We start from the raw sequence: 27,810 nt of genomic DNA on the forward strand, positions 1-27,810 counted from the left end.
TTGTACTCTTTTGGTCCCTCCTGGGGCTTCGTAGCTCGTGAAGCAATCGCGCATGCGCTGTAGGCACCACTGCAATATCAGATTCCCCGCTTGTCCTCTTAGATCGTTGGTCGCAAACGTCCAGCAGTGAGTCAGTTCGGCCCTACATAAATGTCTTAACGCTCAAATACGTGCACATATTGTGATCGGCGTTTTATGAAGAGCAGAAACCAGACTCCCATACTCCGTAAATCCCCGTGAGTATCGATTCACGTACGACGCCTCATTGTGTGCAACGAGGGCCGCTCCTTGGTGGCTAACTTAGTTTGTCAACAGCGTGAGTGCATCGACAGCAATCGGCTCAATGACCACCAGTAGCTCGCAGTTCTTGCATAGAAGTGTAAATTCGGAAAGCTATAGAGTGGCAACGTTGTCGTTTCTATGCCAAACCTGTAGTAACATAGTAGAGAGGTTGTACCTATAGCATAGCATGTTAGCCTGACTGTCCGATCTGCAAGTGAGGGAATTGTTGTATTTATTCGGTGGTATTTCCGTTTTCGCGCATGGTTTTAATTTGAACAAGTCTATTTGATTTTGCGTGCAGCAATATTTCCCATCGGTCCAAAATTGCTTCTCCGTGGTGCTTGCAAGTGAACCAATGCCATCTTTCTATCTGGGGGCACTACCTTACGTTTTCGGTTCTGGTGCTGTTTAAAAAAACATATTTTCTTTTTTTACCCGAAAGGATTATCACGCCCGTACCATTTAAATCATGGCCTGTGCAGCTTGCAAACTTTAACAACCAGAAGAAATTGAATCTGTGGCTACAAGAGCAACATGTACCCCAGAAGAATACGGAAGGTTGTTTTGAGAATTGCTAATTTCTACTGGACAATCTGAAACGTTGGATGTAGAAAAGCTTCACGTCGTTCATGCCATAAAACGATGACCCTGACCAATCGTGAGCATATCTGTATGCTTGCCCAATTGAAAATATCAAAACAATTGCCACCATATTTTGGATTTAATAGGCATTAAACTACACACACGCACACACTTTTATGGGTATTAGTTTAACGGCGACTATGAACATTGAGTGAGGAACTTAAGTTTATGCTGTAATGACATCTGCCACTCCGCTACTGACAGTGTACAGTTGATGCTTGCTCCATTGCCATGGCAACAGAAGACAAGAAGCCAGAGACTGACACAAAGCCTCCACTGGCGACAGCATCTTCCACTCAGAGCAAGGTTGGCCAAACGTCAATACCATGAAGGAAAATAAACAGGCTGCATTTTTTTTCTTCGGATTTGGTGATTTCTCCATTGCGAGACTAATAAAGGTTTTCTTAATTTATCTGTTGAATGTTGATTTGCAGTCGGCTCCTGCCAAGCCCAACTACGGACTGAAGTTTACACTAGCGGGCCACACGAAAGCTGTCTCCTCTGTCAAATTCAGTCCCAGCGGAGAGTGGCTTGCCAGCTCCTGTAAGTTCTTCATCCTGCTTGACTCATGCGCCTCACTATTTTGCACTTGCATACCTAAAACATTGACTTTTATCCTTGCAGCTGCTGATAAACTCATCAAAATCTGGGGAGCTTACGACGGCAAGTTTGAGAAAACCATATCAGGACATAAACTCGTAAGTAATCTTTTCAAACATAGGTCGGCACGGGCCTAGGCTAATGTGTCCTTGTAAAATCGGAATTCCAGTAAATAAAGTGTAAGTCGGGCGGCCCGGTAGTCCAGTGGTTAGCACGTCGGCTTCACAGTGCAGAGGTACCGGGTTCGATTCCAGCTCCGGCCTCCCTGTGTGGAGTTTGCATGTTCTCCCCGGGCCTGCGTGGGTTTTCTCCGGGTGCTCCGGTTTCCTCCCACATTCAAAAAAAAAAAAAACATGCGTGGCAGGCTAATTGAACACTCTAAATTGTCCCTAGGTGAGAGTGTGAGTGCGAGTGCGAATGGTTGTTCGTCTCTGTGTGCCCTGCGATTGGCTGGCAACCGATTCAGGGTGTCCCCCGCCTACTGCCCGGAGACAGCTGGGATAGGCTCCAGCACCCCCCGCGACCCTAGTGAGGATCAAGCGGCTCGGAAGATGAATGAATGAATGAATGAAAGTGTAAGTCGTGTGCCTTGTGCCGCATGACGACAATTTTTTTCCCCTGAATTTGCTTTTCAACCCCCCGAAAACAGATAATATATTTCGATATATCCTGGCCACAGTAGTTGCAATTCCACTTCAGCACACAGGATATTTCCAGAGATTAATTTGACATACATTATTTACTGTTGTGGTTGTAGTTCGCATTTGATGACATTTTACTAATTGTTTTTATAGCTACATTATTAAACTGCATGATGACTTAATACAATACAATACATGCTAATTTATATAGCGCTTTCACAACAGCGGCAGCTGTAACAAAGCGCTTAACAAAACAGTTAACATAAAGTAAAATAATAAACACAACACATCACATAAAACACGGACAGTTGTGCAGTCCTAACCACTTTTTCCCCACACATGCTTTGTTATTTGAAGCAGTTTGAGATGAAAGAGGAGAGAATCAAACAGCGCCGACATCTCCACTGAACAAAATGGGGCTGTAAAAAATGCTGATCATTGCAGGCGCAAAAAATCACAAGCGTCCCGTGGCTGTCCAGCACCAACAGTCAATGGCGCCGACATTCCTCCCAATCAAAATCTGTGCTGGTACAGGCGTGCTGCCGAGAAGGCGCAACCACCAAGCACAGATTCTGCTCCTTTGACGTATTGTCGTGGCCCCCCCAAAAAAAACAAAAAACACAGAAAACACTCCACATCAGGTCCACACGACGAAACAACAAACAACACGTGATAAAACAAAAAGATAAAAGCAACAAAAAAGAAAAGCACTTGCCGAAGGCTGCCTGCACGGGCGCCTTCTTGGGGGGCGGGGGGCAATTTAAAATACAGGACTTAAAATCCCAGTATCATGCAAAACATTACTTCTTTCGGTAGATGTCGGGGACTTGAGGAACATGACTTGATTTGCCACTTCAGGGACTTGCAATTTGCGCGGCTAAAGTGTGACATAATATGCATGTCATCCCTTCAGTGGGTTGACGCTTGATAATCTGAAAACTATATTTGTCAACTTTGATCTAAGGACCATTGGTCCCGACGACTGGTAAATGAACATGTCGAAGCAGGTCCTCCTCACATCAAGTTTCCTTTGAATCCACAGGGCATATCAGATGTGGCCTGGTCGTCCGACTCCAACCTCCTGGTGTCTGCATCAGATGATAAGACCTTGAAAATCTGGGACATCAGCTCGGTAAATTCCCAGGCCTTTGGCGCTAGTGTGTGGCGACCTTGCAGAAATAGTTTTCTCTCATCTATTGATCTCTTTGGTTGTACAGTGCACTCCGCTTAATAGAACACCGGTTAATAGAGTAATCCGCCTAATAGAGCAAAAGGCTCTGGAACAGATTTGCCTAATGCAATTTCCTATAAAGATACTCCGCTTAATAGAACAGGCCGTAAGCAATGAACATTGTAAACTAGTGGTTTTCGAAGTGTAGCTATCGCGATACTGTACCACTATTGCGAGAAAGCGCGGTAGTTCTAGCCGTATACAGTAACAGGTAGCACGCGTCACTCCACACATAGACACACGCACGTCACAATGGCTTCAACTTCATTCAAGAGACGAGGGCTATCACCTGCGGATAAGAAGGACATACTCAGACGATACGATGCATTGCCGGATTCTCAGAATGTACGCCCGCGGTTTCCAGGACTTCCCTCTTATCCAGCGCATTGAGAGGGAAGTCAACCGCAAAATTACGGACTCCTGTTTCCAGACAAAAGTAACGAAATTTTTCTCGTGATTTGAGATGTTTGACTGAAGTTGATTAAAGTTGTTGTTTGATTAAAGATATGGACGTCCACAGTCGAAATATCTCTTCTAACTCGTCAGCAGGGGGTTTTCTGCGTGCATAACTTGGTCGTCGACGTGTCTGAAGGTGTACCTAATAAAGTGTCTCCGGTTAATAGAAACCCCGCCTAGTAGAACAGAAGCGCTTCGGCCCAATGGTGTTCTATTAAGCGGAGTGCACTGTATTTGGGGAATGTACGGAATGTTTGACTCACATTGTTCCTATCTGCTTCGTCCTTTCACTGCGTTATTTCATTATTTTGGCTTAATATGAACATTAGACATCATACTTTATTGCTGTTATGAACCTCCACTCACAATGATTTACTGGCCTGTGCACATTTGGGCTTACAGTGATCCTTGTAATAGTTTTTAGAGTGTGTCAAGACAATGCTTTACTGGTGGGGCTGAATATCTTGCTGAATCAGCCATGTGATGTAAGTTGGACTGCTCTGCCTTTTATTTACTGTGTGTGTGCGCACACTCGCGTTTGTGTGCGCGAGTATGCGTATGGTGTTAGGTGGGGGTCAATGTTCTTGACTGGAGGCCCAGTAATAATTGTTCTCCCTTTCTGTGTCCACAGGGAAAATGCTTAAAGACCCTGAAAGGTCACAGCAACTATGTGTTCTGCTGTAATTTCAACCCACAATCCAATCTTATCGTGTCGGGATCAGTGAGTACACACGTTTTTTTTAAGTTTTTTTTTTTTTAGGTACCGTATTTTCCGCACTGTAGGGGGCACCAAAATGTCTTCCATTTTCTTGAAAGCTCACCGAGAGCCCTAACATCCGTGTCTTCTGTATGGTCATTACGGTCATACGTCGACCAAGATGGCTCTTTGTTGGAGACAAGCGTACAGTGTTATAACTTGCTGTTGTTTTAGTGAACTGTGTTTCGCTGCTTTATTAAACAAGTTGTTGTTGCAGCTCCGAAAAAAGGAGAGCTGTGGTGTTGTTTTTTTTAAAAACGCTCACTTTATAAGAAGTCTGCTATAGAATTTATTTTGTGATTTTCTGTTTTGATGCATTACTGTATTTTCAATTTTCGTAGTTTCATTGAAGTAATCGTTAATTTACGTTTTTTTGGAGGCGGTCATGAACGCCTCTCGAGTCAAACAGAAGAAGAGAAGGCACGGAGACGGACAAAGACGTACCTGTAGCACCATCTAGTGGATGCATTGTAGATCGCGCCTTATAATGCAGTGCGTGCAATATATGAAAACAAAATCAAATATAGGCCATTATTTGAAGATGCGCCTTTTAGTGCGGAAAATACCGTATATAAAATAAAAGGAAGTGGAGGAATTTGTGCTTAACTTTTTTTTTTTTACTTGCTCCTAGTTTGACGAGAGTGTGCGAATATGGGACGTGAAGACCGGGAAGTGTTTGAAAACATTGCCCGCTCATTCGGATCCCGTCTCTGCTGTAAGTAACTTACTTAGCAAGTCTCTTAATGTTGAGCGGAGAACATGACATTCTGAATTAATGTAATTATGCTTTGGCCAATATTAAGATTCTGACAGTATATATGAACTATGAGCAAAACTTTGGTGGTGCTGCGGTTTCATGATATTAAGAATATTTGGGTTTAAAAACAGCATTTTGAACAAAATCTGATGGAGTCTTATGAACTACAAATTGGATCATCTGGATCTCTCCTTTTAGGTCCATTTCAACAGAGACGGCTCCCTGATTGTGTCCAGCAGCTACGACGGACTCTGGTAAGAATGAACTAGACTTTGCAAAATGGCACGTCATTATATCCTGTTTATAAAAATAAGAAGAATAATTAATAATAATCACTTTTTTCTTTTGTCTCCAGCCGAATTTGGGACACAGCATCTGGGCAGTGCTTAAAAACATTAATAGGTACGGGTGTCACATATGTTGTTTTGATGTTTTTGAAGTGAATAAAGTCGTCATTGAATGTCACCATTGCTGCAAAAGTTGACTTGTGTTGTTCATGATAGACGACGACAACCCTCCCGTGTCCTTTGTCAAGTTTTCTCCCAACGGGAAATACATTCTGGCTGCGACACTGGATAAGTAAGCAATAAAGTATCACTCCAATACTTAGAATTGTCATGTGCCGGCAGATTGTGTGTCGTGTAACTCTTTCATTTGTATTTTGCCACTCAGCACACTGAAGCTGTGGGACTACAGCAAAGGAAAGGTGAGTTTGTTCTGCCCCCCCCCCCCCCCCACCCTCTTGATGAAAAGAGAATAAATGAAGTCAGACGACTTTTAGTCTGAATCGTGACGGCAGTGCTTAATTGTTCCTCTGCGTCGCTTCAACTCCGTAGTGCTTGAAGACGTACACAGGCCATAAAAATGAGAAGTACTGCGTATTTGCCAACTTCTCGGTCACAGGTGGAAAGGTGAGATGAAATGGAGGGCATTTTTTCCCCCTTTCTCCTGTTCTCATTGCATGAGACAAAATGCACTCTCTCACAGTGGATCGTGTCGGGCTCTGAGGACAACATGGTGTACATCTGGAACCTGCAGACAAAGGAGATTGTGCAGAAACTGCAGGGCCACACAGGTACTGCCAACAAAAGCGGTTTCACTTTTCCACAGACAATTGTCAGCAGAATAATTCCGCATCCCTGCGTGACACTGTGTAACTGAGCTGTGTGTTAATACTGTGCTTCTTTCGACTTTCCTTTCGAAATTCCAGATGTGGTCATTTCGACCGCCTGCCACCCGACAGAGAACATCATCGCATCTGCGGCACTAGAAAACGACAAAACCATAAAGCTTTGGAAAAGCGATTGTTAAAGCCTGACCATTGATATTTTGTTTCTTTTTAACACTTTGTTTTTCTATTTTTTATAAAATAAAAAAGAGAGGACTTTTTCTTCCCAGCAATGAGCTTGTGCTGGATTCAGAGCATGCAGGGAACCAACTCTCAACAACGATGCGACAAATTGGTTCGGCAGTTTATTCTGCGTGACACTTAAATGCATCCATTCCTTGTGCTTTTGTGTCCTGCCCGCATATTTTTGTCACTCATCAAAATGGATGACCTAGGTAACAATCCCATGACACCGTTTCGAGTACTTCAGTATTATTGGACAGAACTTTTAACCTCGATGGCAACACAGTTCATGACAATTCACTTAATATTCGTGCAAAAAAATAAAAGTTCCTACTTTTGCCTTTGATGTATGTGTTATTGTCTAGTGATGTCAATCTTGATTTTGGTTTTCTAATAAATGAAGTACCCTTGCATTGTATTCAGTTTCTTGAAACTTAAAGAGGTACATATTTATTCAAATAAACTGGTAAGTTATTCTGAAAAAAAATATGTAAACTTAACCTTATCAAAAATTCAAATTTGTGCAAAGGTCAAATTCAGATAAAAAATTGAATCATTTATAATTGTCAATTAGTATGATTAGTAGACATGATAAGGTCCTAACCCCAAGGGAAGACACCACCCCCCATAATTAATTTGAATATCTAGCCTGACTCATGATTCTGAGCAAGTATGCATGATCTGATTTAACTGACATTTCACTGATTTCTATTTCAAAGAAAATCTTTTTTCCTGAGGAGGGGCATCTAGTCATTTGCTGCATGTCGTTCATAAGATGAAAACCTGTACTGAGCAAGTACACCCTGTAATACATTTATAACTTGCAATATTATCAGATACTGTACATGCACAACATACATCCGCGTTTGGCAAAAGGTGCAAAACTAATTGCTCTTCACTTGAGCGAGCGTGCGAAGGGGACCGCCACAAACAATGATGGCCTTTTTTTTTAAAGCACAAGTTGACACCACAGAGCCACCAAAGATGACAACAGCCGATGTTTGGCTTAGTTTGTGTTGAGCACGTATTTGTGTAAACACGATTTTGGACAGCGAGCATACTAACCTTTTTTTCCTGGGTTTGGTCGTGGAATCATCCGCATAAAGCACATTGATATTTTTTAGCACGGATGCACCGATACCCGCAGTTTCTGCACTAAGTACGAGTACTTATATTTCAGTACAGTACTTGGCCAACTTGATAATGCCATTAAATATTTCAGAAGTTGTATTTTAATAAATGAATGTTTAAGAACACAAAAAACTTTGTTTTCATTCAAATACGTTTTGGAATAGCAACTTGTCATTACTGACATTTGAATATTCAGCTGCAAGTCTTGACACGTCACGTCAATGTCGCCGGTGACACAAGGTAATGCAGTTACGCGGTGTCTTAGTTTGACCACTAGGGGCGCTATTTAAGAGATGTCCACAGATAACCTCAGAAGAGTGTCAGTGCTTCTGTCATTTATACTTTGGCAGAATATGCTTTGTTGCATTCTCCGTTACACAAAATCCAGCAGCCGTGTCACTTTGATGTTTTTTTTAATTTGTTTTTTTTCTCTTTGTCCATGAAACATCAATGGACAAACACACAAAGAACAGATGACAAAAGGTCCATCTCCTTAAAAGTTGACACAAAAGTATGACGGGACAGTTTGCCACTTGGCGGCGATAAATCGAACACAGCAAAGTAAAAGCCACAGTTTATTAGCAAGGTGCCGGATCCTCAATATTGTTGTCTGCGTAAACATCAGCCCACAAGAAGAACGGGACCAAAACGAGTACGTAAAGCAAGGGATAAAGTTGACTTTTCTACAAAAATAGATATTCTCTTCTCGCTCAAGTTTTTTTTTTAAATTGTAACTTTTAAACTTTCTTGATAGTTTACTGTCTGCACCAAACGAATTGTGATTGTGTCACAAGTTCAGCTTTTTTTTTCCTGATATTTTTGAACATACAATTGCCAAGCAAAACACATATTTTGAGGAGGTTAACGTCCTTAACTGTAACCGACGTCTTTTCTATACGGTTTGGATGTCCCATTAGTCTGCTGAGGAGCTGTTTGTTTTTACTGTACACATTTGGGGCTACTGGATTCTGCTGGCTGTTGTTTTTAGAAAGGCTACAATGCAAAAAATCCTCCTCCTTGATAATTGCGTAAAAACAATACCTGGAATTATTTTGGTCTGAAAGACTTCTCTCCCTCTTCCAATGCTGGAAATACTCAAGGAACAGGTCTGCTGATATATTTATATATAAATATATACACATATACATATTAACAAAATATAGCTTTTACGTTATGAAGCGTCTGTGAAAGTTACCATTTTATATCATGTTCGATTTCTTATTGGGGGCGATCTTACACAACATTCACAATTTATGGCTTAAAATACCTGCATTTGTCACCCATCACAGTCTTCAATGAGTACTTTTTTTAACATTTAAAAAATTTTCGGCGAAACTCGCAGTTTAGGATTCTGACTAAGAAGCTGCAATACTCGTTTTTTTCCTCCAAAATACAAATTATTCTGATTTTGTATGCATGTATTTTATATATAAATAATGTACTGTAAACTGAGCTCACACTGGCAGTCAATACTGTCACCTGGATAATTCAGATATAATACAGGCCACATTGCTCGCAGGGAAACGCCAATAAGTCATGAATAGTTATTGCTCCTTTTGTTCCTTCTTCGTCCCTCTTTTTGGCAATAGCAAGCACAGAGACTGTGCCACATAAACCCTGTGAGAAAGTGCCGTATCTGTCAAGATGGGAGAAAAAAATAAAAGGAAAAAGAAGTTGTGGTGTTGCAGTGCAGATTTCCGTCCAGTAGAGGGGGCAAGAAGCTCATCCCTCGTTTTTACACACTCATCGCCTTGGGACGAATTCAGGGGCTTGATTTTGAAAGACCCTCAGATTTTTCACCCCTGCCGAAGGCCTTCCGTGAAAGTGGACCTCAATCAGACGATAATTACACACGCGTGTCCGGAACGTCCTTTGTGATAAACAAAGGCTCAAATTTAACCTAACACGGCCATTACGTCATCTGAGTCTTGGTCAAATAGTAGCAGAGTTGTCAGAGTGCCAGTAGAATCACGAAAGAGTGTTCACTGCTCTTTTTGTCAGGACTATTTGGGCCATACTGAAAAGAAAAGCACAACAGAAAGTAATGAGAACAGAATCATATGATTTCTGGCCCTGGGATCAACCAGAAACGCTAAAAACAACAAGTGGAATTGAAATTAAATGGACAATAGTTTTGATGTTTGAACCTGAGAATAATGTCGTATTAGTCAAAGAATCAAGTCCTAACATTGCGTGAAAAAAAAAAATCATGATGTTAGGACAATTTGACAAAGAAAAAAAAACCTAATCGTGAGAAATTCCAAATGTGCAGCAAAACCGTAAGGTTAGGAGACAGGTCACTTATGAAGTGTTTGTTAAAAAAGATGGGGGGGGGGGGGGGGGGGGTCAACCATACGGAAATAAGCAAGTTATTTAAATATATACATTGGTCCATTTTCTGACTAGATCAGTGATCAGTTTTTTATTTATTTTTTTGCTTGACGATCGGTGATTCGCTCCAAAATCCTGATTGTGTAAAGCCTATTTCTGATCAAGTAGACCAAATTCAGTTCTAGTTCACTAAACTGCAGATAAGAAGGTCAGCTAAAGTCTCTTTGAATAGTAATAATAAATTGGAATTCCACTGATGGGTGGTAGAGCCCAGATTCTTTGTTCGGGCCTCCTTAGTATGAATAAAAACACAGTGCTCAGGTCCTGACTGCTTCAAAGTGCTGATGAAAGAAATAACATGCAGATCAAAAGAAAATTGATGAAATTCTTTTTTTAGTGTTCTTTTTCCCTCTCATATTGTTACTCATGTCCCTCTGACTCCGTTGTTCCGTAATCTATATATACTGTATATACATAATTGAAGACAAAAAAAAAAAATCTATTTGCTTCCTATGTAAAGCCAATAATGAGTGAGTCGGGATGTGAGGAGAGCAACGTGTCGACTATCCGCATGAAGTGAGAATGAGCAACTTTGTTTTTTGTGTCAACCCCAACGGAGGGCAAGAGAATGCCACAGAACAGCAGAATATGAGTGTATATGTCGAAAATATTTCATATTTCATCATCAACAAAGGCTTCCGAGAAAACGCGTGTTTTTGTCCCGCTGAGGAGGGAAAAGAAGCGGAGGGGTTGGGGGGATCCTAATTGGGACGGGGGCCAATTCCCCACCCCACAGGTCAATCAGCTCTGTCATGAGGTTAAGTGCAACGTAACAAATAAACAAACAACCGCTCTGCTGCCGCTTCTCTTTCTATGGACGTATACTGTCAAAATGACGCGAGCCAAGATGAGGAGGGTGAACAAATTGAGGTAATAGTGCAGTGCTGCTCTGAAATAGAACAAAAAAACAAAACCCCAAAACAAAACACGAAAATACTGTTTCTGGTTGCAACTTCCTGCGCAGAAAGAGATGAGGTGATATTGAGACGCTAACACCTGCAGTGTTGAGCGGTTGAGAGGTGGAGGTCGGAATTCACATCAATGAGAGGGGCTGTTGGGGTGGAGCAGGCGACAGCTGAAATGATCCAAGGTTGACACTGCTACCTTTAACGCTGCATTCCAAATTCACACGCCATACCTTTTCTGTTGCAAAGATTAAAAAAAAAAAAAAAAAAAAGGAACAGAAAGTTCGAATGCCAGTTGCCGGTGTCAACTGACAACTGCCTGGCTTCTTCCTGTGTGCACAAAGAACTGTGCAGATTGTACATACATGACAAGCCCCCCTCCCCCAACGCCGCTTCAGCATCTCGAGGTGGATCACAACATTTTCCTGATTAGGTTGATTCGGAAACTCGCCCTCACCAATGTTGTAGCACAGTGTTGATACAATAAGACATGGTTGGATTTGTTTGGAACTGGGCCAGACACCTGAGGTTCTTGAACACTTGAACACAAATGCAGTCTTTGTAGCACACCTGTCAAGTAAGTTCGACATCCCAGAAAGCTGACACCCTTTTTCCTTTCTTTGTTTTTGAAACAACTAGTGCAAGACGTGTTGAGTCCAGTCAGGGAAGGACCTCCAGTTTGTTTTGAATCCATCTCGACGAAAAACCAAGAGGCCCAGATGGTCCGTGTACCTGTGCGATTGTCCTGCTCACGAGGCTGAGGGTCTCAACATGACGTCCACACCATGTTTGCCCACACACCCACCCGGCAAGTGTTGCGTGTGAGGATGCTGAATCATCTTATCAAGATGCTGGGAAAATGCTAATAATGGCTCAGGACATTGCTCTTGTCTTCTCTCCACCGCATGTTTTTTGTGACACCCCCCCCCCACACAAATGTGTGTGTGTGCATATACTGTGTTTATATATATATATATATATATATATATATATATATATATATATATATATATATATATATATATATATATATATATATATATATATAGTACTATACAAGGTATAAAAACACACCCATAATGAATTTGTTGTTTCTGGGGGATTTTACAGTGAAAAGGGAAAATGTTCACCATGACATAATTTGTCTCAGTGGAGGTGGGACATCTTTAAAAACTAAACAAAAAGGACCCTGCTGGGAAACGATGAGGAGGCAGATGATGGGCTCCATCCTCTCCGTTATTATGTCATTTGATGGGGAGCTTCTAGCATTTCCATGAGGAAAGTGTCGATGGGCGTGTCGCCTATGAGTTTGAAGAAGAACAAGTGTTCTAGACACTTGAGGCCGATGGAGCGCAGAGCCGGTAACCTCAGCAGCAGCTTGGCGAATCTGTCACACAGCCAGGTGATGAAGTTAGTGAGGGGGCGGATGGAGGGGATGTTCAGATCAGGTTCCAGCGAGCAGTATGGTTCACTTTGGCTCAGTATGCATTTATCAGAGTCAGAGGTCATTTGCTCTGTCAAGAGGTTCTGGGCTATATTTCATTCTTTTTCTTCTCAAAATACAGTTTGTAGAAGAGTAGAAAAAAGATTGAGAGGAACGATTTCTGCTATAATAGAGATCAGGGATGGGCTACCGGTGACCCGCAACCATGTATTAATCCTTTCATAAGGATAACCTGGACCCTGATGACACGATAGGCTGTCCAGTAGTAACTGCTGTCTCTGAGAAGGTTAAATAAAATGCTCTTTTTTTTGGGGGGGGGGGGTAATATTATTCCCTGACTAGCTCTGGCACACACAATGTGGTCTGGCAAAATAAAGAAATGGGGGGTATAATTTCCTTTCAAGGATGTTCCGTAGGTTCTCAATAGGCTTGAGGCCAGGGGATGGTCGTGGCCACACGGTGAAGTTTTCTTCTCCTTTTTAAACCCAGAGCAGCAAAAATTTCAATGGTATTATTTGTAGCATGGAATGGTACATTGTCTTGCATTCGAATGATTTTATTGCAGAAGGCAATGTTCCTATTCTTAGCATGCTAGGAAATGAGCGGTGGGAAACTCTGGCAAGTCTTTTTGACTTTTAAATTGTAAGCGTGTGTTATACCTGCCAGGTTGCTCGGGGTACTTGTGTTTGCAGTAGGCCTCTAAAGACGCGTAGACTTTCTCTCTGAGAGCTTCTACCTCACTTGGGTTTGACAGACCTTTGGAGTCTGGGAAGAGACACACACACAAACGACAACTAAGAGACAACACGAAAATAAACTTATTTGTACTTCAGGGGTTACCATTTATGATTTCAGATTGAAGGCAGACCACTGTTATGAAAGTGGCATTCAATTTCTAACCTCTATGGAATGGGATTGTGAAACACAGATGAAGGGCAGGAATTTGCGATCAACAAGTTGAGCTTTAACCTCCCGGCCCTTTGAGGACCTTTTGTACCTCGTATTCTGTGCAATTAGCACTCCCCTTTAATGACATTGTTGACTAAATGTGGAGATGAAAAAAAAACAAAACAAAAACATTTATCACTAATGGCTGAACTCAAGATGACACACAGTGAGAATGAAACGCTCCTTTTTTTTCCTGTCAGAACAATCTGGGGAACTCTAATTAACAATAACTCAGTGAAGTGGGGCCACCAGGCCCGGCGGAGTCTCCCAACAAAAGTGGAACACAGAGGATCAGTGTGTCTGGTGTGGTCTAATCCACATTGGCCTCAGAGGGAGGGAGAATCCCACACTGGGTCCTGTTGATGGTCTGGTTTAATGGGTTACATTGACAAGACAGCATGTTGTTGGTTTGTAACATAGTGCAAAACATGGAGCTCAGGTCAAAGAAGTTGTTGTGGCAGGCTTTGTTTCACGAGGGAATCAGGCTACCCGAAAGACGTCGTTTTATTCAAAACAGGAATTCAAGAACTGAATTGCATTGTGTCCACTTTTTTTTTTTCAGCCAGCCACTAACACCTCAACATCGGCCCAAATTTTTATTTTAGGACACATTTTCTCAAAGGGTTGGGAAGTGGGCGTGTAGAAATTGCAAAAACTTTGAAAAAACTAAAACAAATACAGTGGTACCTCTACTTACGATTATCTCTTCATCCGAAATGTTTAAGTTATGAAACGCCTCAACAGGAAAATATTGTCTCTTGTTCCGAAAGAAATTTCAAGATACGAAAGGTAAAAAAATACAGTATGGGCTGCTACTCGCAGCTCCTGAATAACACCATACTTAGAGCTGCTCTGCCATTGGCTATTACCGAGCAACATCTTGGCATCCCATTGGTTAAGAGGGGCGTCTCCCGTACATGTCTCTCTGTGTCGATACCGTGTACATGTGCGTCCTCATCATTGTTAAAAGCTGACCAAAAGCAAATGTCATTGGATCAGTTCTTTCCAAAACGCCAGTCAAAAACCACTTCTGAGAGAGAACATGAACTACAGAAGACACAGTTAAAAGTTAAATGACCATCATTTTTTTTCTTTACTCTATTTTTTTTTTCATTATGCACAACTCTCATTTATTGTGCAATAATCTAATTGTAACATCTTTTTGTTACATATTTTGATGCATTTTTATGATTTACAAAACATTTATGTCTGCATTTTGGGGGACTTGGAACGGATTAGTGCATTTACATGGAAAACGTGTCTCTACTTACAAATTTTCTCGTAAAGAAATTTCATCCAGAACCTATTAATTTTGTAAGTAGAGATACCATTGTTAAAATAATTTAAAAAAAAAGACTTCAAATCACATTTCAAATAACGATTGAAAAATCCAAAATTATGAAAACTATATTAATACATAATTTTTTAACAAAGAGGACATTTTTGAATGCAACATTTTTGAAAGCACTTTACTGTGAAAATAATTGTGTGTAATGAATAATTCAGCCTAGGCATGTGCAAGAACGTTCCAAACAAAAACAATCTTGGAGGCCCTTGTGGTGTTTGTGCTTAAAATGCTTCTCCACCAAAGTGCACACTGTGTGAAGCACACACACACAACGACGCATCAGTCCCTGAAAGTTTCAGAAGCAAACACGGGAGAAGTATTCTTGCGAAAGCTACGTAGAATCGCTTTTGGTTTAATCTTCCGACTCATCTATCTGTTGCAAATGAGTACATTGCCAAAACCCTCTTCATTCACTTCAGTTCATTCTTACCCAAGTTAAGTGTGCATCTGCCCATCAAAAATGCCTCACATAAAAAAAAAAAATCTGTCAACACTCTTACCAGAGCTGAGCCGGCTACAATTTTTTTCACCCGTTTTTCGTCATCTCAGATAAGTAAATACTTGGTCTGCAACAGTTCTCCCATTTTCTTGCAGCAGTTCAAGGCTGCAAAACCCCAAAAGCGACATTCCAGGCCCACAACAGCTTTCAGACTTATCTCTGCTGTTTGTAACAGGTTTTAATTTCTCAGTCGGATCCTTGGTGTTTGCGTATAGCTTCCTGAAAAGAAAAAAAAAAGCACTGAAAGCTCACTCCTAAATTACCTGGGTTGAAAAGGACTATAGCTCGAAGGCACCCCAGTTCTGTCTTATCCATCTGCATATCCCGCATCTTGGACACCAGCTCTGTGAGCACTCTGCACCGAAGACACAAAAAAGAGGGAGATAAAAAGACATAACGTGTTATAGGTGGAAATGAGTTCACGCAAAAGGCGTCTCATTTCCGATCAAACCAATTGCGAAGGATAAACGCATGCCAATAAATTGTCACAGCTCTCTTCCAAAAAGTCATTTGATTTAGCGCAGCTGTGTCATGGTAGCAAAGTCACACAGCGAAACTGTGTGTAATGTGTGACATCACCGGGAGGGAGCGTCGGCACGTTCCCTCGCCCTTCTCCGCCAAAGTCACACCCCTCTTCATTCGGGTTGCCCCACCGCCCTCACGTTCTTTTTGAGTGGAGTCAATTGTGACTCATAAATTCATTGTGATTCAATTTGCTACGAGGAACAACGCAGGAAAAAAAAAAAAACAACAGACAGAGGTGTTTATGATCATCTGTTTCGTTAAAATAAGCGAGACAGCAAGAGGGAGAGGTTTCGATAAATAAACATGATCAGCTCAGTATATCTTAAAGCGCGCCGCACTTATTACAGAGCTGTCATTTTTCCCGAGGCCGTGACTGGCTAAGATATTGACAGATGACGCCAATGCTGCTATTAATCCTACTGCCAGTTTGTTTTTTTTTTAATCTCCCGCTCAAGGATGATCCAAGGGGCAAAACAACAGACACTCATGAGCCACTTCATTAGACACGCTCACAGAATTAAATTCCAGGACAAGAGGCGCAACAAATTCCGTGAACAAATGACATGGTATTTGATTCCGCTTCAAATAAGATATTAGAAGAAGTGTGCTACAACTACAACTTCTCCGAGTGTCCATCGAAAACGGAGCATTTTTGTCTTTGTTAAAGGGAAGATTTTAAACGCGGCTTTCGTAGTGGATCTCATTCGATTGCGCGGCGGTCCGTAACGTTGTGAAGAGATCAAAGCAGCATGTTCTTGCAGAAAACCGCAAGATGCAAATGCTTTGCAGCATAAATCATCGAAAAAACGCGGATGCTCGACAGATGCCGCAGCCGCCTGTGAGATATTAGCCTGTGACTGTTTGTTGACCTGAAACATCAACAGCAGTCACCGGGGGTCCTTCACCGGAATGACTTTTTATTACCCCGCACCCCCCATCTCCCTCCTACCATGCCCTTTAGCGTTGGGCATAATTAATTATTCTAACACACTGTCAACGAAGAATCGTTTTGATTGTTTCGTGCTGAAGAGGAATTTGCTGTGAGAGAAGATACATGAATAAAGTAATTCAAACAGCACAAATAATTAAAAACACGCGTGCCAATAAAAAAAAAGACAGCGGAGCCTCTGTAAAACATGAAAACAAAACACTAACTTAACTTTATAGGTGATTGGCAAGGTAATAAAATGCAGTGGAGTGGTTTTGCATATGCCCCTAAAGTATTTCCACATTAATTTAATTATCACAATTACAGCTGGGTGATCTCGTATGTGTCAATATTTCCCACAAAATATTGATTCATTTCATGAATCTGTTCTACCTAGCTACCAGAAAAAGCAAATCACATTAATCAAAAATAAATGAAGCATCTCCCCCTACTGGTTGAAATATTTTCCTCAGCATTAATTGGGATCAACAAAAAGATATATGCGGCCCGGTAGTCCAGTGGTTAGCACGTCGGCTTCACAGTGCAGAGGTACCGGGTTCGATTCTGGCTCCGGCCTCCCTGTGTGGAGTTTGCATGTTCTCCCTGGGCCTGCGTGGGTTTTCTCTGGGTGCTCCGGTTTCCTCCCACATTCCAAAAACATGCGCGGCAGGCTGATTGAACACTCTAAATTGTCCCTAGGTGTGAGTGTGAGCGTGGATGGTTGTTTGTCTCTGTGTGCCCTGTGATTGGCTGGCAACCGATTCAGGGTGTCCCCCGCCTACTGCCGGGAGACAGCTGGGATAGGCTCCAGCACCCCCCGCGACCCTAGTGAGGATCAAGCGGTTCGGAAGATGAATGAATGAATGAAGGAAATAAAGATATATTTAGCAATAAATACGATTTTCTTTACATACACAGGAAAACGCCAAACGCAATAATAGAATATTTCTGTATTTATATCGTTATGCCACTCGGCCCCCGTCAAAATCTTTTGTTGATGCCGTGTCACAGTGTTTTTTTGGTTTTTTTCAATGTATGCCTTTTGCACCATTGTGGGATAGTGCCCCAGCGTCAGTCTTGTTCGACTTTATAGGTTCCACTGTTTTTTTTTTTTAAATGTTTTTTTGTGATGTACTAACGCATAAATACATTGATGGACATTCTAAACAGGCAGGTGAAATCTGCTTCAATTCAAATGAGACAACCCCGCCCTTCCCCACAGACCTGTCAAAGATGGCTCCCACTCCAGCACTATGGGCACTGTTGCGATGTACGTGCAGCCCGGTCGCCAACAGGATCCCGTCTTTAACAGCGATCGAACGGTGCGAAAATGACGCAATGAGGAGTTCGTTCCAACCTGCGGCAAAAGATGGTGAGAGGGATTGAGGAAAAGTGTGAAGTAAGGGGAGAAAACAAGCAAATCCTGGTACAAAGGTTCACGCTGCCTTCAGGCTAAATGAAACTGACAACAAAAGGGTGGGTGTAGAGGGAGGGAGTGGTGGTGGGTGGGTGGGGGGGCTGCAATGATTCAATTAAGCTGCGTGGTGAAAGCGCTCAGGGTTCTCAAGCGCCGGCATCGGGTTATTACTAAGACATTGGATTCATACTTTCTGAAGAGACAGGCGTGTAAAAGGGATGAACCGTGGCTGCCAAGGCGATAAAGACAACAGGCTTGATGTGCCAAAGCAGGGGCTTGACACCGAGAGCACCGAAGACACAAGACGCTGATCTTTGAGTGACAGGGCTCCTTTAACAGTTCTGCCTGGCAACACTCGCCTCTTCTCCCCAGAGTTGAGTTCGGTACGAGAGGAGCCGGGTTTTCTTTTTATCTGTGATGCAGCAGAACTAAAGGGGTTATTTATAGAAAACCTGAGAGCTGAGAGGAGACGAGCTCTCTGGAATAACGTCTCGCTCGCGCTCGCTCGCTCTCTCTGCTTAGCTGAAGTCTCTCCATCACTTGTGTGTGCACAGCATAAAGACTGACGGGAGGATGCTTTTTTTTTTCCCCAACGGTGTGTAATAGCATTTCTTTTCCTCAAGGTGGATTAGGAATGTGATGGTGTAATTTGGAGCGACAGGCCGCCGACGGGGGCGATGTGCTGGGAGACCCCGATAGACTCTCCTGCAATGTGATGTTGGTGAATGGAGAAGTGACAGACAAATGGCACTGTTTGAAATCCCTACTTGTATGATCATGAGCATGGCCACAAATATCAGAAGACAGAGTTCTCGTTTGCCTCTTGGTTGACTCACAGGAAATTGAGAGCAACACGTGGCTGTGATGAGTGTGGGAACGAAGAGTAAATTATTCTACTGTTTGGAATTGAAAAAAAAAAACGACATTATATTGCAGCAATTAATGAAGTGGGATTCTAGCGGCAATAATAGAGTCAGCTAACTGGGGGAAAATACATGCTTTGACAAAAGTATTGGGACACCTTTGATCGGCGTTGGTGTGAAATGCCATCATTGCGAATCCTAACTACGCGCACTGCTGATGTCAATAGCCATCATTTGTGATATACAGTATATACATATATATATATATATATATATATATATGGCGGCCCGGTAGTCCAGTGGTTAGCAAGTCGGCTTCACAGTGCAGAGGTACCGGGTTCGATTCCAGCTCCGGCCTCCCTGTGTGGAGTTTGCATGTTCTCCCCGGGCCTGCGTGGGTTTTCTCCGGGTGCTCCGGTTTCCTCCCACATTCCAAAAACATGCGTGGCAGGATGATTGAACACTCTAAATTGTCCCTAGGTGTGATTGTGAGCGTGGATGGTTGTTCGTCTCTGTGTGCCCTGCGATTGGCTGGCAGCCGATTCAGGGTGTCCCCCGCCTACTGCCCGAAGACAGCTGGGATAGGCTCCAGCACCCCCCGCGACCCTAGTGAGGATCAAGCGGCTCGGAAGATGAATGAATGAATATATATATATATATATATATATATTTTATTATTATTTTTTTAATGGGAATGGGAGGAGAAAAGTCTTGGCCAACTGTGGTTTGATCATTTAACCGTGACAGTCCATTCATCTAACCATTTTCAACACCGCTTATCCTGAACATTGTCGTGGGGAGTTGCTGGAGCTTATTCCAGCAGACTTCGAGCAGAAAACATGCATCGTCAATCAACCTATTCTCAACAGTTGTTGGATGAGAGTTAAAGTTGAAATCGCTTCATTCCAGATTCTATGAAAGCAAAAGTGACTCACCCATGCAACGGCAAATCAGAGTCAAATGAAGAATAAATAAATACATACTAAGGACGATAAAAAGAAAGTAAGTAGGCTAGCAGATAATACAGTACAAGTGACAGTTGAGAGTAAATATATTCGGGGTTTGAGGGGTTTACTATGTAGTGGAATGGCTGGATTGAACGTCGATTAAAAACACCAAAACGAACCCATAATTGTGAAGGATCCAAACAGAACAAGCCCAAGCTGCGGACCCAAACATCCATCCATTTTCAACAACGCTTATCCTGAACATTGTCGCAGAGCCTATTCCAGCAGACTTTGAGCAGAAGGCAGACTAAGCACCCTAAACTGGTCGATAGTCAGTCACAGGGCACATATAGAGACAAATGACCATTCAGACCCACGCGCACACTGTCACCGACTGGGAAACGATCCCACGCCGCCCGCACACTAGTCCGGCTAGTGTACCACTACACCATCAGCGACTAGCTGTAAAAGTCAAAAACTAAATAATAATAATAACCATGGACTGCATATGGCTGCACTCTTTTGGATGAGATCATTGCGTGTCAAAACAATGAGTAGGTTTCTAAAACATGGCGGACACTTGGAAATACTACAAGCAAGTTGTGATTGAGGGCGGCCCGGTAGTCCAGTGGTTAGCACGTCGGCTTCACGGTGCAGAGGTACCGGGTTCGATTCCAGCTCCGGCCTCCCTGTGTGGAGTTTGCATGTTCTCCCCGGGCCTGCGTTGGTTTTCCGGGTGCTCCGGTTTCCTCCCACATTCCAAAAACATGCGTGGCAGGCTGATTGAACACTCTAAATTGTCCCTAGGTGTGAGTGTGAGCGCGGATAGTTGTTCGTCTCTGTGTGCCCTGCGATTGGCTGGCAACCGATTCAGGGTGTCCCCCGCCTACTGCCCGGAGACAGCTGGGATAGGCTCCAGCACCCCCCGCGACCCTCGTGAGGATGAAGCGGTATGGAAGATGAATGAATGAAAGTTGTGATTGATCGATCACCGTGTTTGTCATGGTTAAAGCTACTATAAAGAGTATCACAATAGAGAGAAAAGATGACTGATGCGATTATTTGAGGTTATAAGTAGAAGCGATGAAATAGTGTACGACCATAGACACACACACACACACACACACACACACACACACATGCATGGCAAGCATGCAATCACACACACTACTAAATACTACGACTACTACTACTACCACTATCAGATAGAGGGCAAATAGTAAAGGTTGTCAAATGTGAAATTGTTACACATGTAATGCATTGTAACTACATTATTTTGACATCATAAGCAAGTTTTAGTGGTTGCTGACATTTTTTTTAATAGTTCACTGGAGAGAAAATTATTAGCAACAAAGTCATTTTTGTGCATGAAATACATCTCACAAAAACCTTGTTTTCTGTTTTTGGGTGAAACCAATCCATTTTTTTTACTGCCGATTACTTTAAAAAAATGGAATAAGCTAGAAACAGACTCTTTTGTAGCGATGAAAGAAGAGAATCAAATCCTTTATGTAGTAGCGTCTGTGTCGACATAAAACAATATTTTTGGAGACTTGATAGATCACTAAGAATGCTCTAAATTGGGAGGCAATCAAGAGGTCTCTTTTCTGTAAATAGAAAATTGGAGTGGAGGGTTGTGGTCTGTGGGAGAGTTAAGTTTTCCGCACCAAACACAGCTGTAGCCTTTAAAACATGGCTGAAGAACTTGCCTCCAAAGTTCCTGAAACTTTAGAAAGCACAAACCCCAACCCCCATCCCGGTTTGCTGGGTAAATAAATGAGACAGTGGTTTCCGGAATCGAAACAGACATCTTTCTTATGAATCGAGTACACTTCTTTAGACTTCCTGTGGAAGCTTTCTGAGGTCAAAATGAACCATATGCTCAAGATTCAACCTGCGCTCTCATTGATGCAAAATATGTCCCATGACTTCATCCGTCATATGTCTATGAATTGTAGAAATTACATTCTTTCTATTCTTAAACGTAGTAATAATCATGATGATTGCCATTGTGGATGAGTTAGGTCAGACAAAACATTTGAGTGGATTTTGAACTGACCTGCTCGTAGAAGGATGACCTGGTCGTCCAGTGGCAGCTCCGAAAAGTGGGGAATCCTCTTGGCCCACTCAACCAACGTAAAGAGCTGTTTGTCCGCAGCCTGACAGATATTTGTCACCGGGTCGTTTGGCTGCAAGGAAAGAAATATGAAAATACTTAAAGTTGGGCATTTATGTACCAGATTAAATTCTCATTCAAAGTATTATTTTTGATTAAAGATGTTTCAATCATTACAGAAACATTAACCAAAAAAAAAAATGATATTGGGGATTACCTGTCAAATTTACTGGCAGCTGTGGCAATTGGCGTACATTGGGTGGTTGTCTAATATGCCTTAAGCACCATTTCTATATGAACAGTGCAGAAAAAAAGACTTTCACGAAGCAGGCTTCTTTTTTTTTTTTGTGGTTCTTTAAGCAGACACAAAGCAGCTGTTTGGACCATTAATGGAGCTCAAGAGGTCCAAGCTGACATTTCTCAACAGGGCTACGGAGCTTTAATGTGACTTCTTCTGCAGATTGGTCATGGCTCCACTGTTTTTTAGACATCCTTTACATGTTGAAAATGCCACCATTTCCTTGGTAGAGAATCCGATATAGACAGCAAATAAAAGCAGGCGGTTCTTGGAAGTGGGGCGGATAAAGGTCACGCCGACTTTGTCCATTTCACCGGCAAAATAGGAACACTGGCTAGTTTCTGTGCGAATTAAAATGCCCGCATGAATCAAGCAGGAAAAAGTCATCTTATTGATTTCATTTCATTAGAGCCACTCAAGTTATGAGAGCGGATGAGCATAAAAGCTTGCAGAAAGCATCACGCAAATGAACACCGCTATTATTTTTCAAGTACTTTACATAAGACACTGAAAAAAAAGGCGTTTATCAAGCCTTTCTTCACTTTGGGAAAAACATGGAGAATGATCTGCTGCTAGTTTCATCAAATTTAAAGATGCATTCACAAGTACATTAATCTTCCTCTCATGAATCTATGGGGAGCACAAAGGTATGCCGCATGTAAACAAACCTATGCAAGGGGAGTCTCTTTTATACTTTGTATAGAAGCCGGGTTTTTTTTCCCACATGTCACCGTGTTGTACATACGGCGCATACAAGATTCAGATCTACCAGATTCGAGCGATAATCAGCCTGTGTGTGAGCTTTTATTTAAAGAGAAGATGTGCCGAATAAGGAACACAATTGAGGTTAGCATGATGGTGTGGCCCTCAAAAAGTGTTTCAACAAATGGGGAAATGTATTAGCCACCCCTTCACTTGTGAAACAAACCTTTTGGGACACGGAGTCATGAAAAGTGGGGGGAAATATATATATATATATTAGAAATGAAAGTTGGGTCCGGAACTTACTGGATAATGTGTTTTACAATTAATTAGGTCATTGAATGTACTCCTTCCCTTTACATAATAATTTGGATACGGTGAAATAATTTTCCAAACACTTGTTAAGAACCTCTGGAAACAAAGACGGAGCACACCCTTGTGTATTTGAAATGAGGTAAGTCTACATAAGTTCCAAGTATCCCCGTGTGAACTCGCACACGAACATAATCGGCAGAACCTCCCGAGGTTTTTTTTTCTCCAAAGCCTGTTGATCGATTCTAAAAGCTTGGAGGATCCAAACTATCAACTGCACCTCTCAAGAGGAGATTAGTTCAGGATGAAGGAGAAAGCGTCCCTCCACTCACGTCCTCCTTTTGTAACACACAGACCAGAGACATCGCTGTCTGTCCTCCGTATTCCCTCCCTTCGGTGTGAAACTCACACTGACTGCTCAATATCAGAGTGGAAACCAGGAAAAAAAAAAGTTAGAGTAGACACAAAGACGACACTCTTGGAAAATGAAAGTGGTGTCGTATTCTTCAGTGGGAGAGTGAATACGGGCAACTCATGAATATTGCAGCATCTGATCTCCTTGGGAGATGTGGTCGCTGTAGTTGGGCATGACGGATATCGTGAGACGCTCTTCCTCTCAAAAGCACATAAACAAATCGGCTAATTCATCGCAAAAAAAAAAAAAAATAAGGGGCAGGCCCGGTCAAAACAAAAAGGCGACCACAATGTGTCTCAACAGTGCAAAGCAGTTGAAATTCTCCTCTTACACAAGTTGTCGTTAAAGACGGCGAGCCTCATGAATGCTGCATGACTATCTGAGCGGTGTTTACACTGACCCGGTTTCTTTGCCACTGTTTGTGAAGATGACAGGGGAGTTTTGCTGCAGCAAACCTCGGGCATCACATTGCTGTAGTCACTGTTCAAAGTCTCAAAGTAGCATTTAGGATGCAATTTGGTCACAATGGAGGGGCCCATTGTGAGCTATGGGGGTTGGGGGCAGGGAGCTCCAAGAAGTATCAATTTCACGACCGTTTAGCAAGCATTGCGAGTGACAAACAATACGTCAGGGGTGCCCATTACGTCGATCCTGATCTACGGGTAGATCTAAGACAGGGCCCAGGTAGATCCGAAGAGTGTCGAGGAGAAAAAAAAAACAACCATTTGTGTGTCTGTACATGTTAGTAACATTTATTTATTTTTTGTTCATGTACGCTGCACCCTAATCATCTTATCAGTCTCATTTTCACCCAAAAAAATATTTAAAAAAAAAAATAAAGCAGGTAAAGCTTGTGATTACGTCACCTGATGTTGTTAGCGCTCAGCAGTCTGCAATTGCAGCTTGTGATCAGAGCTGTTGCGCTCTTTTATCGTCATTATTTTAATTCAGAGTTTGCTTCGTGTACAATTCACAGAGGGCACGGGCAAAGAATAGGAATCGAGGAGGGTCCAGGGAAGCACTTTCTAAACAGTACGTGTGAGCTACGATAGTTATCAGGTTTGCAAAAGTGTGTCGCATGCCTCAGTTTCAGGCTGTTTCTCATCATGGTGTGCATGTGTGTGTGTGTGTGTGTGTGTGTGTGTGTGTGTGTGTGTGTGCATGTGTGTGTGTGTGTGTGTGTGTGTGTGTGTGTGTGTGTGTGTGTGTGTGTGCGCACGCGCACGTGATGGTAAGGGTAGATCCCGGGAGGTTAGTTGATCGAAAAGTAGATCTTCGATCCGAAAAGTTTGGGCGCCCCTGCAATACGTAATGGTCATGAAAAAAAAAACACATTTTATGCAAGCTAGGGGAGGAAAAAAATGCCAGGCATGCACTTTCTCCTCTAAAAATTCCATCGCTTGAGGAGAAAGATTTTGCTTTCAATTTTTCATTATTCTCCTTGAACCAGCTTATAAGAGTGTGATAACAAGGAGAAAATTGGATGCTCAACACATCAGCATGGAAACGAATTACTCATGTGTCCTACTTTTTTTTTTTTTTGGAAACTCATACGTCAGGAGTGGGGATGAATCATCATTTAAATAACACAACACTTATTTCTGATATTTCTTTGCGGAACTGCAGCTTTACAGAAATATGAGCATAGACATTTGACAACATCAATCCAGAACCCCCCCAAACACACCTGCAGCATTTGGTAAGTAAAGCCTCTCACCCATCTTAAGGAGAGCCCCCTCCTTATCTGACTGAACACACATTACTAACACGTGTTTATTTCTGTTCTAGGTCACGATGAGATAAACACACTTGATTCAGCTTGGCCAGACCCCAGCCATTAGACGGCGGTGGTGGCCCATTCATGCTTGTGCACTCATGGCCCGGGCCTTGTGATTAATTACAGCACGGGGCACTGCTTCTCAATGGAGATCTTGCAGGGGAGAATGGGGGAGGAGGAGGGTGGGAGTGGGGGGTGGCGAGGTAGGGAATGTGACTTGTGGTCAAGACAGCCTGCAAGGCAGTTATTTTGCTAACATCCGTTGTCAAAGTTTGATTAAGCGGACTGTTTTGTTGTTTTGAAAATTGGGATCCCAGAGGTAGCTAAGGGTGCATTTTTAAGTAGAGCACAGCCTCAAATGGGGTTTCTTTATCTTACCACACAAATCGATGTACAGATACATTTGATGAATTCATCACGCTAGAATAAAATACAGCGGAGCCTCAAAATGTGAACGGCCAATTCTGGACCAAGTCTGAAAAGACGTTTAAAAACGTCTTTGGGAGTGAATGATAATTCAACTCACTTGGCACACTTTTCTCTACCACCCCACCAAGATCCATACATTCATTAGCTGAACCGCTTATCTTCACGAGGGTCACGGGCGTGCTGGAGCCTATCCCAGCTGTCTTCGGACGGTAGGCGGGGGGCACCCTGAACTGGTTGCCAACCAATTGGAGCCCCACCAAGATCTTATTCTGTAAGAAGGAGCATCTCGGCAAACACGATTGGGACTCAGAGTCAAAGCCAGGACTTCAAGTTTCACCAAATCCTGTGGTAAAGTAGGGTGTCATAATCCGGTTGAATTTTAACCTCTTTTGTTTGCATGAATGGCCGATAAGAATAGTACCATGTCCCCTCAAAGAGCACGTGCGATTAATAAAACATGTCACGATGCTGTTGTGAAGTTTCACAGTATGTACTCTGCGCAACGTAGCATCGAGGTGAACAATAGGAGCACTCCAAACATGATACCTACTGTCTGTTATCAAGCAAATGTATTATGAATGCATAAACTTTGATGAACCACTTCATTATATTCACCACCGATAATAATAATAATAATAATAATAATAATAATAACAAATAATGTGTGTAATGCTACATTTCTTATTACACTTGAAAATCTTTAGCCGGTCCGTTCCGTTCATCTTTAATGCTCATTTAGGCTAACATTGATGACCAGAAGACTGTATTTTCTCAGTCGAACTACTTAATGGCGCCAGATTTTACCAGATGCGGAAGAAGTTGCCTATTCTATATTGCCTGAGCGTCACCCCCATACAAGTGGAGCATAACCTCAGCAACCGGTTGGTATTTTCCCATGTGTGACTGCACGCTCTTAAGTGGTTTCAACTGGTAGGTGTGCAAAGGTGCAGGCAAACAGGAAGATGCAGAACCAAAGAGAGAGATCAAAGAGACACCACGGCCTTGCACAAGTCACCTACGGAATTTACTTCTGTACTAAAAAGGCTTGATCCAACATTTTCTAATGATGTGAGAATATATCAACTGACACCTGATGCGTTCAGGGGAGAACAACTGCGCATATCAAAATGTTACCAGAGGTACATTGGGGTAGTTTACAATAAATCATCGTAGATGTTGGATGTTTTTTTTTGGGGGGGGTGGTTGTTTTTTAATGTTCTTTCCCTCCACATACAGTCTTGCTGCGGCGCAATTACTGCTGCCGAGAAGGTAAGCTGAAAACACACTCATCTTCCTCGGTTGTTGTGTGAAGGTAAAAAAAACCCAACTAAATCCTAATGTGCCACAGGAAGCCGATGTACCTCCGATGTTTGTGAAAAAAGGTCTAAACACACTAAGTGAATGAGTGAGTCAGAGCGTCTGAGCTGACACCCTAATGTCAACGCTCATCTCCCACATGTCTATCTGGCCTCCAAAAATAGCTCCATTTACTCACATAACAGCCTTCACATCTCCACTTTCACTTCACAGGACATTTCCCTCTCCCTGAAGCAGACGAATCCCAGAAGAAACCCTCCGCATAAGCTCTTGCAGCCACCCCCTAATCCCCCCCCCTTCATCTACAACCTCACCTTCCCTCTCGCCCTCCTTTAGACTGCTGCACAGCTCCCGTGTTTCTCATGCTCCAGCAGAATTCCT

General features: G+C 42.5%; 2 protein-coding genes across 3 annotated transcripts in view; one reads left to right on the forward strand and one right to left on the reverse strand.

Annotated features, from left to right (window-relative positions):
• The first annotated feature begins 57 nt into the window (after window positions 1–57).
• wdr5 (WD repeat domain 5) lies at window positions 58–7,128 on the forward strand. Its single transcript, XM_052050309.1, has 14 exons — window positions 58–236; window positions 1,129–1,230; window positions 1,359–1,467; window positions 1,549–1,622; window positions 3,208–3,297; window positions 4,484–4,573; window positions 5,241–5,324; window positions 5,565–5,620; window positions 5,722–5,768; window positions 5,870–5,945; window positions 6,039–6,072; window positions 6,203–6,277; window positions 6,354–6,441; window positions 6,577–7,128. The coding sequence occupies exons 2-14, from the start codon at window positions 1,156–1,158 to the stop codon at window positions 6,675–6,677; spliced, it is 999 nt and encodes a 332-aa protein (XP_051906269.1). The 5' UTR covers window positions 58–236; window positions 1,129–1,155; the 3' UTR covers window positions 6,678–7,128.
• A 1,116-nt stretch (window positions 7,129–8,244) lies between these two features.
• Window positions 8,245–27,810, reverse strand: part of rxraa (retinoid X receptor, alpha a) — a 94,080-nt gene continuing 74,514 nt past the window's right edge. For both annotated transcript variants that reach the window (XM_052050279.1, XM_052050280.1), the window contains exons 7-12: window positions 22,123–22,252; window positions 18,061–18,193; window positions 15,647–15,738; window positions 13,248–13,353; window positions 12,215–12,531; window positions 8,245–12,040 (exon numbers count right to left, since the gene is read on the reverse strand). In XM_052050279.1, coding sequence (XP_051906239.1) covers window positions 12,384–12,531; window positions 13,248–13,353; window positions 15,647–15,738; window positions 18,061–18,193; window positions 22,123–22,252 — 609 coding nt within the window. In that variant the 3' untranslated portion in view covers window positions 8,245–12,040; window positions 12,215–12,383. The remainder of the gene's footprint in view (window positions 12,041–12,214; window positions 12,532–13,247; window positions 13,354–15,646; window positions 15,739–18,060; window positions 18,194–22,122; window positions 22,253–27,810) is intronic.

This window comes from Hippocampus zosterae, chromosome 18 (genome assembly GCF_025434085.1).
Source record: "Hippocampus zosterae strain Florida chromosome 18, ASM2543408v3, whole genome shotgun sequence".
In the NCBI taxonomy this organism is placed as follows: Eukaryota; Metazoa; Chordata; class Actinopteri; order Syngnathiformes; family Syngnathidae; genus Hippocampus; species Hippocampus zosterae.

Coding starts and splice junctions, on each gene's coding strand:
- wdr5 (XM_052050309.1), top strand. CDS start 1,156: ATGGCAACAGAAGACAAGAAGCCAGAGACTGACACAAAGCCTCCACTG. Junction 1,231..1,358: donor CATCTTCCACTCAGAGCAAG/GTTGGCCAAACG, acceptor GTTGATTTGCAG/TCGGCTCCTGCCAAGCCCAA. Junction 5,325..5,564: donor ATTCGGATCCCGTCTCTGCT/GTAAGTAACTTA, acceptor CTCTCCTTTTAG/GTCCATTTCAACAGAGACGG.